Source organism: Thunnus thynnus, chromosome 22 (assembly GCF_963924715.1).
Source record: "Thunnus thynnus chromosome 22, fThuThy2.1, whole genome shotgun sequence".
Taxonomy (NCBI): Eukaryota; Metazoa; Chordata; class Actinopteri; order Scombriformes; family Scombridae; genus Thunnus; species Thunnus thynnus.
Genome location: NC_089538.1, coordinates 23604543 through 23614359, shown reverse-complemented (window position 1 = coordinate 23614359; position 9817 = coordinate 23604543). Strand labels below are relative to the sequence as shown.

The window sequence follows — 9817 nt, the reverse complement described above, 5'->3', positions numbered from 1 at the left end:
TCTGGAAGTTACCCACTTTTCTCCACCATTTCAGTTCAGAGGAGCATCATGTTGACAAGAGGTCAACATCTTGTCCCTATGGCTGGACTAAGTACCACGGCTGCTGTTTCTTCTACATTCCTTGAGCTTTAAGCTGGGCTCAAGTTAGGTAATTGGGATGATCTGCATTCACTGAAGAACACTTCAACATTTTCTTTGTTTATTCTGTTTGTTTTGACTTGCACACTTGGTAACTTCCTCATCTAACTTTAGTGTCATCTCATTAATCACATTGTTATTTTTTCTGGGCAGCTTTATCAAGTTGCAAAGTGTGAATAGCTATTTTTGGCGCATCTGGTCCATTTTCCCCATAGACAACATTAAGTCACTAAGAGTTGGAACATTTCCACAGATTGGATTGATATGAAACTCTTCCAGTTGAATCATTAGTAGAAAAGATAATATATCTAAAATAATCTTAAATAATATCTGGTACTTTGATGAAAAATCCACTATAATGCCTAACAGTAAATCTTAATTAAAGAAGTAGCTTAAAATAACTTAATCTTGGAAAAAAGTTGGAGTCACTCATTTTCGTGAATTTAACATAACTCAATGAATTGTTGAAGGAACTCAGTTGTTTTGAGTGCAATTAAATTTTTGGATCATTTTGGGTATTGGTAATATAATTCCATTTTGTTCAATCGACTCATTTTCTTAAAGTTGACTTTACATCGTTACAAAAATGTATGCCCTGCCAATGGGCAGCTATAATGCTGAGTATGGTTTTGGATGTTTTGATTTTTGTTTTTTTTTTCAGTTTATAAATCATCATATTGTACCAAAGTAAACCAAAGAATGGATTCAAATGATTCTTTATCATTATTGTAATCATCTCCCAAAGATTTGATGTTAGTTGCATTAAAAAAGTATTACAATCAATCAATTTTGATAATTCATTAATAATGTAAGTACATTTTCAAGTAAATGGCCATTATTTTATGTTTCTAGCTTCTCAAATTTTATAATTTTTTGCTTTTCCTTGTCTAATAAGAAAATTGAATATTTTTGTTTTGGACTGTTGTTAGTACAAACAAGCCATCTGATGATATCACCAAACAATTAAAATAAAAATCAGCAGATTTATTGAAAATAGTCATTAATTGCCCACCTAAACTTTGTTCGCTCACCATTTGTATTTGGGCAACCCAGTTAGTTACATCCTGTCCAGAATATAAACAGTGAACCTGCGGTTCACTTTGTCATCTTTACGCCATGGTACTGAAAAACAGGGAGGCATGACCATTTTGGACCAGTTTGCACTGGATGAAAAGACTAATATTTACTTTAAACAAACTATGTGATGGATGGACAGATAATTCTCTGTATATAAGAGCTGGTCCTTCTCTTGTTCAGCATCTACACTCAGACGGAGGAAAATTATCCAAAAGCAGGTTTGCTTTGCTTCTCTCTCTTCACGCTCTTTTCTTCTATTTGGTTCTCTCTCATCATTCACTAAAGTTTATCTGCTTTAAATATCACTAACATGTCTGTCTCTATACTTATTGAAGGAAAGCATCATATAAGGTCTGCATCATCTCCACCATGAAGTTGCTGACCGTGTCTGTACTCGTTTGTTCCATGATGGCTCTGGCTGGAGCTGCTGGTGAGTATCTGACTGAATTTGTGTGTTTTTGTCTTTAGACCTCAATAAATAATAATAATAATATTAATAATAACCTCTAACTGATGTCTTTAACTGTCCAGCTCTTCAAGAAGCAGAGAAAGACAACGAGACAGAGGCAATAATTCAAGAAGGTGAATACATTTATTTATTCAGATTAATATTAGCTGAATGAACACTTACAGATCAAATTTGACCCATGTTTACATTTGAGAGTATTAAAAACACCACAAACATCTTTCTTTTAGCCAGAAATGTTTTTCTTAACATGACCCTGAATATACAAAATTGGAAATATTTTTTATGCAGCTGATACATATTTCTGTACATAGATGATTTTCTGGGTTAAATTTGATCCGTGTTTATTCAAAAATTCTAAAATCACTATTCAAACATGTTGTAGGATAGCTACTGTCAGAATGTAAGGGTTTAAGTGCATCACACTGTCTGGAAAGTCAATGTGACCCACTTTTCTCCACCATTTGTGTTCAGAGGAGCATCGTGTTGACAAGAGGTCAACATCTTGTCCCTCCTACTGGACTGAGTACAACGGCCGCTGTTTCCTCTACGTTCCTTGAACCTTGACCTGGGCTCAAGCTGAGGTAATCGAGACGATTTGTATTCACTGAAGAACACTTCAACATTTTCTTTGACTTGCACACTTGGTAACTTCCTCATCTAACTTTAGTGTTCTCTTATTACTCATGTTATTATTTTTTCTGGGCAGCTTTATCGAGTTGCAAAGTATTTTGGGCGCACCCACTTCATTCTCCCCATAGACAATGTTAGGTGACTAACAGTTGGAACATTTCTACAGATTAGACTCTTCCAGTTGAATCATCAGTAGACAAGATGAACAGCTGCATTAGATAATATCTGGTACTTTGATTTAAAAAAAAAAAAAGAAAGAAAGAAAATCGAAGGTACAAAACTACAATCTGCAATGTAAATCGGCTCTTTTTTTCTCTGGGTCACTTTTGAGTGAATTCTGCAACTATGGCATCACCTTTTGTTTGCAACTTCGACAACAAAGGGTTTAAAATTTATTAACGCAGTGATTCTCATTTCTGACTGGCTTCTTCTCCATAGCAACAGCAGCTGAGGCTCATGGGTATTGTCATATCTTTAGCTGTCCACCGAAATGAGAGACAAAACATGATTTCTCAGTAACAGAGTTGAAATAATTGAAGCTGGTGGTCACAACATAGACCTATCATATTGTTATAACACCAGTAGAGTCCTGTGTTTCTGTGTTCAGTGATATTTAGGATATTGTTTAAAGAAAGATTAGCAGCACCTTCCTATTCACATTTCTACTCTGTTCTCTGTTTATCTCCACTGTAGAAAAACTGCCAGTCCAAGGGTGCAAACCTTGCATCGATTCATGGAACTCAGGAGTACAACGAGATTAAGAGGATAATATCAGATAGAACTCATGGGTCTCCTGAGACATGGATTGGAGGCTCTGACAGCCATGGGGTATGTCACGTATAATAACAAAAGATGTCTTATGAGCTTGAAAGTTCATTCTTGACTTTTGAAATTGTACTTTGACACCCATTGTCTGAGGAAGGCCCGAGATGTGGCTAAAAACTTTGGAAATATCAAGTAAATAGACTTTGTAATAAGAATATCAAACCTTTTGGCATTTAGAGTGGTGTTTACATTAGGTTATCTATATTTATATGCATCAATTGTCTTCCATTCGATCTTCTAGGAGGGTGTTTGGCTCTGGAGTGATGGCACACCTTTCGCCTACTCATACTGGTGCAGAGGAGAGCCTAATGACTACTGGAACCAGGACTGTATTCAGATGAACTACGGAGGTAAACCATAAAATACATTACTTTGCATGAGAGAATTATGTAATTATGTAGAATTATGTAATTATGTAAGTGGTGTAAGAAAGGACGCATGACAAAAACAAGGTGACTTCATGAAAAACTAAAAATGTGCCTGCATGGACATTTCATTGATGATGTTGCTGGAAAACCTGTGTGTCCATAGGCTCTATGGGCTCAGCTTGTTTCTCTGATAACTTAAGATTATATAACTTATAATTTCAAGTTAATTAAACCTAAAATACATTTAAAAAAAATTTTGGTACTGAAAAATACTACTTGAACTGATTAACTAGGAACTGGCCTGCTGCTACGGTGTCCAGTAAGAACTCAACCAGAGATGTTGAAGTTAAATCCAGGATGTTTATTTAGAACCAGCTGAACTGGCAGATGATGTGTGGTTATTCTGCAATATACATATTAAAATTTAAAGCACATGAGAGGTATAGTATATTAAACTATGTTAAATATAGTTAAAAATAATGATAAGCAAACTACCAATAGCTCAAAAATCTGTAAGAAATATACATAATACATAATATTCCTGACTCCCCATGCCTAAAAGGAATTGAGTTGAAAATTTACAGAGATGTTCTTCAGTGACATGTGTGAGTGATTAAAGATAATTTGTGGCATTCACCGATTAAGGAAAAGAAAAAGAAAATATTCTTGCATCTAAAGTCTGTTACTCCACCGACCTCACTGCGAGCAATTTTCATTAGAACTACTTTCTATTAAAGAAAATGGTCCCTAAAGTGACAGCATGTCACCTTTTGGTTTATCAAGAGTTACAAGTGCAAAGACAATGCTGTTTAAGTTCTTTAAAGGACAGGTTCACAATTTTTTAAGTGTGTCTTAAAACAACAGTCAGGAGCTCAAATGAACATTGAAACATGTTTTTCTTGCTGTAATTATTCCTCCTGTACATACTGACCATTAGAAGATCCCTTCATAATGCACTTACAATGGAAGTGATGGAGGACAAAATCCACAGTCCTCCTTCTGTACAAAAATATATTTAAAAGTTGATCTGAAGCTAATATGAAGCTTCAGTGTCCAAATGAGTCAAATCAAGTAGATATCTTTCAACATTACAGTGTTTTTGTTACTATACTTCCATCACAGCTCAACAGGGAAACATATCGGCATATAACCTCATATTAGCTTCAGATAAACATTTAAAAACATTTTAGCTCAAATTAATGGTTGTGGGTTTTGCTCCCATCACTACATTGTAAGTGCATTATGAAGGAATCTTGTAATGGTCAGTATGAACAGGAGGAGTGATTACAGCAAGAAAAACATGTTTCAATGTTCATTTGGGCACTCATTTTTGAGTTGCACAAACGTAACTCCATTAACTTCCGATGCCATCTAAAACCTTCAAGAAATGAATCCCATCAAGTTGCAAAGTGTGAAGAGCTATTTTGGGCGCATCTGGTCCATTTTTCCCATAGACAACATTAGGTCACTAACAGTTGGAACATTTCTACAGATTGGATTGACATGGAACTCTTCCAGTTGAATCATTAGTAGAAAAGATGAACAACTGCATTAGATAATATCTGCTACTTTGATGGAAAAAACAATCAAAGGTACAAACTGCAAAACTTCAGGGTCGAAACTAATTATGAATCCCAAGTGCATCCAATCCACTATAATGCCTAACAGTAAATCTTAATTAAAGAAGTAGCTTAAAATAACTTAATCTTGGAAAAAAGTTGGAGTCACTCATTTTCGTGAATTTAACATAACTCAATGAATTGTTGAAGGAACTCAGTTGTTTTGAGTGCAATTAAATTTTTGGAGCATTTTGGGTATTGGTAATATAATTCCATTTTGTTCAATCGACTCATTTTCTTAAAGTTGACTTTACATCATTACAAAAATGCATGCCCTGCCAATGGGCAGCTATAATGCTGAGTATGGTTTTGGATGTTTTGATTTTTGTTTTATTTTTCAGTTTATAAATCATCATATTGTACCAAAGTAAACCAAAAAATGGATTCAAATGATTCTTTATCATTATTGTAATCATCTCCCAAAGATTTGATGTTAGTTGCATTAAAAAAGTATTACAATCAATCAATTTTGATAATTCATTAATAATGTAAGTACATTTTCAAGTAAATGGCCATTATTTTATGTTTCTAGCTTCTCAAATTTTATAATTTTTTGCTTTTCCTTGTCTGATAAGAAAATTGAATATTTTGGGTTTTGGACTGTTGTTAGGACAAACAAGGCATCTGATGATATCACCAAACAATTAAAATAAAAATCAGCAGATTTATTGAAAATAGTCATTAATTGCCCACCTAAACGTTATTCACTCTCCATTTGTATTTGGGCAACCCAGTTAGTTACATCCTGTCCAGAATGCAAACAGTGAACCTACAGTTCACTTTGTCATCTTTACGCCATGGTACTGAAAATCAGGGAGGCATGACCGTTTCGGACCAGTTTGCACTGGATGAAAAGACTAATATTTACTTTAAACAAACTATGTGATGGTTGGACAGATGATTCTCTGTATATAAGAGCTGGTCCTCTTCTTGTTCAGCATCTACACTCAGACGGAGGAAAATTATCCAAAAGCAGGTTTGCTTTGCTTCTCTCTCTTCACGCTCTTTTCTTCTATTTGGTTCTCTCTCATCATTCACTAAAGTTTATCTGCTTTAAATATCACTAACATGTCTGTCTCTATACTTATTGAAGGAAAGCATCATATAAGGTCTGCATCATCTCCACCATGAAGTTGCTGACCGTGTCTGTACTCGTTTGTTCCATGATGGCTCTGGCTGGAGCTGCTGGTGAGTATCTGACTGAATTTGTGTGTTTTTGTCTTTAGACCTCAATAAATAATAATAATAATATTAATAATAACCTCTAACTGATGTCTTTAACTGTCCAGCTCTTCAAGAAGCAGAGAAAGACAACGAGACAGAGGCAATAATTCAAGAAGGTGAATACATTTATTTATTCAGATTAATATTAGCTGAATGAACACTTACAGATCAAATTTGACCCATGTTTACATTTGAGAGCATTAAAAACACCACAAACATCTTTCTTTTAGCCAGAAATGTTTTTCTTAACATGACCCTGAATATACAAAATTGGAAATATTTTTTATGCAGCTGATACATATTTCTGTACATAGATGATTTTCTGGGTTAAATTTGATCCATGTTTATTCAAAAATTCTAAAATCACTATTCAAACATGTTGTAGGATAGCTACTGTCAGAATGTAAGGGTTTAAGTGCATCACACTGTCTGGAAAGTCAATGTGACCCACTTTTCTCCACCATTTGTGTTCAGAGGAGCATCGTGTTGACAAGAGGTCAACATCTTGTCCCTCCCACTGGACTGAGTACAACGGCCACTGTTTCCTCTACGTTCCTCGAACCTTGACCTGGGCTCAAGCTGAGGTAATCGAGACGATTTGTATTCACTGAAGAACACTTCACTTCATTTTCTTTGACTTGCACACTTGGTAACTTCCTCATCTAACTTTAGTGTTCTCTTATTACTCATGTTATTATTTTTTCTGGGCAGCTTTATCAAGTTGCAAAGTATTTTGGGCGCACCCACTTCATTCTCCCCATAGACAATGTTAGGTGACTAACAGTTGGAACATTTCTACAGATTAGACTCTTCCAGTTGAATCATCAGTAGACAAGATGAACAGCTGCATTAGATAATATCTGGTACTTTGATTTAAAAAAAAAAAAAGAAAGAAAATCGAAGGTACAAAACTACAATCTGCAGTGTAAATCAGCTCAGTTTTTATTTCTGGATCACTTTTGAGTGAATTCTGCAACTATGGCATCACCTTTTGTTTGCAACTTCTACAACAAAGGGTTTTAAATTTATTAACGCAGTGATTCTCACTTCTGACTGGCTTCTTCTCCATAGCAACAGCAGCTGAGGCTCATGGGTATTGTCATATCTTTAGCTGTCCACCAAAATGAGAGACAAAACATGATTTCTCAGTAACTGAGTTGAAATAATTGAAGCTGGTGGTCACAACATAGACCTATCGTATTGTTATAACACCAGTAGAGTCCTGTGTTTCTGTGTTCAGTGATATTGAGGATATTGTTTAAAGAAAGATTAGCAGCACCTTCCTATTCACATCTCTACTCTGTTCTCTGTTTATCTCCACTGTAGAAAAACTGCCAGTCCAAGGGTGCACACCTTGCATCGATTCATGGAACTCGGGAGTACAACGAGATTAAGAAGATAATATCAGATAGAACTCATGGGTCTCCTGAGACATGGATTGGAGGCTCTGACAGCCAAGGGGTATGTCACGTATAATAACAAAAGATGTCTTATGAGCTTGAAAGTTTATTCTTGACTTCAAGTTACTTGATATCAAGTAAATAGACCTTGTAATAAGAATATCAAACCTTTTGGTATTTAGAGTGGTGTTTACATTTAGATTATCTTTATTTATATGCATCAATTGTCTTCTATTCGATCTTCTAGGAGGGTGTTTGGCTCTGGAGTGATGGCACACCTTTCGCCTTCTCATACTGGTGCAGAGGAGAGCCTAATGACCACGGGAACCAGGACTGTATTCAGATGAACTACTCAGGTAAACCATAAAATACATTACTTTGCATGAGAGAATTATGTAATTATGTAGAATTATGTAATTATGTAAGTGGTGTAGATAAGAAAGGACGCATAACAAAAACAAGGTGACTTCATGAAAAACTAAAAATGTGCCTGCATGGACATTTCATTGATGATGTTGCTGGAAAACCTGTGTGTCCATAGGCTCTATAGGCTCAGCTTGTTTCTCTGATAACTTAAGATCCAGACGTCCAATGATTAAAATCCTTCATCCGGTTAAAAGCTATAGTTAAAAACAACCAAGATCTAAAAAGTGTTTCATTAAAATGTGGCTTAAAACTGAGTAAAAAGTCCATTTATGACTTTCATTTTCTTGTGGACAACCACAATGCTGACACATGCACAAAGGGGAAATTACATCATTAACAGGTGACCAAATGAAACAGACCATTACGTTGATTAAAATTACGGATTTGTCTGGGTTTGAATATTGTTGGAAACATTTGGGATTACATACGCACACAACTTAACAAAATATATAACATAGGTCTAGTCATTTTTAGACATTTTAATGCGGAAAAGTTACATATTATACCTTTCAGGTGTGTTATCCTAGTAGTTAATCTAATGTAGCCTGGAGCTGCTAGCCTCCAGCAGAGATGAGGAGCAGCTACATGGGTCTGGTAACCTCACTTCTTTCTAACTCCACACCCCCACACTTGTAGTATTCAGCCCCAACAGACAATTTATCAGATGTCACACAGCTCCCTCTGGAGCCACAAAAGGCTTATATGACTTTTTTCATCAACCTGGAAACAGACTTTGATGTGGAAAATCAGCTGAGTTCCCCTTTAAGAAACGATAATCTAATCTACATCTGCATCAAAATATTACATGATATGATTGACAATCATGCTGACGTCCTGTGTTTTTAATAATTGCAGGTAACAATTGCTGGGATGATTTACAGTGTGATGCTCGCCGGCCATCAGTCTGTGCCAAGAAAATCTGATGATTCCTGAGCAGATAAGAGAGGCATGAAATACCTGTGAAAAGCACAAATATTAGTAGATATGTGTTTGTGTTTATTGTCACAAGTTAATCTGTCATTTTATCATCAGTCTCATATATAACCTAACAGCTTTATAAATCATTTTTCATCTTTATTTCTATCTTGCTATCACTGTAAAGCTACTTAAGGAAGGAAGCAACAAGTGACACAAACGGGAGCTGGATTGTCTTTTAGGTCTTGTGCCAAACTGAATGTGTTATGAAAAGAATGCTTTTTCTTACTCTGGAGATTGAACTGTTCTGTCTCATATTGTGCAAATTAAAGATGCAAGCATGAAACAAGCTGGTTTGTAATTCTATTTTAAATGGAACAATTATTATGGGTATCACAGTCAGATCAACATCTACACTGTAAAATATCATTCAGAGATTTAGTGGAATTAACTAATTTTGTCCTTAACTTTACTTAAATATGTATGTTTTATAATTTCAAGTTAATTAAACCTAAAATACATTAAAAAAAAAAATGTTACTGAAAAATAGTACATGAACTGATTAACTAGGAACTGGCCTGCTGTTACTGTGTCCAGTAAGAACTCAACCAGAGATGTTGAAGTTAAATCCAGGATGTTTATTTAGAACCAGTTGAACTGGCAGATGATGTGTGGTTATTCTGCAATATACACATTAAAACTTAACATAGTTTAATATACTATATA

At 35.2% G+C, this 9817-nt stretch overlaps 3 protein-coding genes across 3 annotated transcripts in view; 1 reads left to right on the top strand and 2 right to left on the bottom strand.

The window, feature by feature from the left end:
* Positions 1–9817, bottom strand: part of LOC137174193 (zinc finger protein 850-like) — a 343824-nt gene that overhangs the window by 102297 nt on the left and 231710 nt on the right. The gene's annotated exons all lie outside the window — the stretch shown is intronic.
* The window catches only part of LOC137174201 (butyrophilin subfamily 3 member A2-like), a 56368-nt gene that overhangs the window by 17116 nt on the left and 29435 nt on the right, over positions 1–9817 (bottom strand). The window lies entirely within an intron of this gene.
* LOC137174209 (type-2 ice-structuring protein-like) lies at positions 6051–9440 on the top strand. Its single transcript, XM_067579386.1, has 7 exons — positions 6051–6102; positions 6220–6314; positions 6416–6466; positions 6825–6934; positions 7677–7811; positions 7998–8106; positions 9032–9440. Exons 2-7 carry the CDS (start codon positions 6254–6256, stop codon positions 9097–9099), a joined length of 534 nt encoding a protein of 177 aa, XP_067435487.1. The 5' UTR covers positions 6051–6102; positions 6220–6253; the 3' UTR covers positions 9100–9440.

What these genes read in the sequence shown, in the direction of transcription:
- LOC137174209 (XM_067579386.1), top strand. Translation starts at nt 6,254, where the DNA reads ATGAAGTTGCTGACCGTGTCTGTACTCGTTTGTTCCATGATGGCTCTG. An exon ending in GGCTCTGGCTGGAGCTGCTG is followed by an intron (nt 6,315 to 6,415) that starts GTGAGTATCTGA and finishes TTAACTGTCCAG; the next exon opens with CTCTTCAAGAAGCAGAGAAA. An exon ending in TGACCTGGGCTCAAGCTGAG is followed by an intron (nt 6,935 to 7,676) that starts GTAATCGAGACG and finishes TCTCCACTGTAG; the next exon opens with AAAAACTGCCAGTCCAAGGG.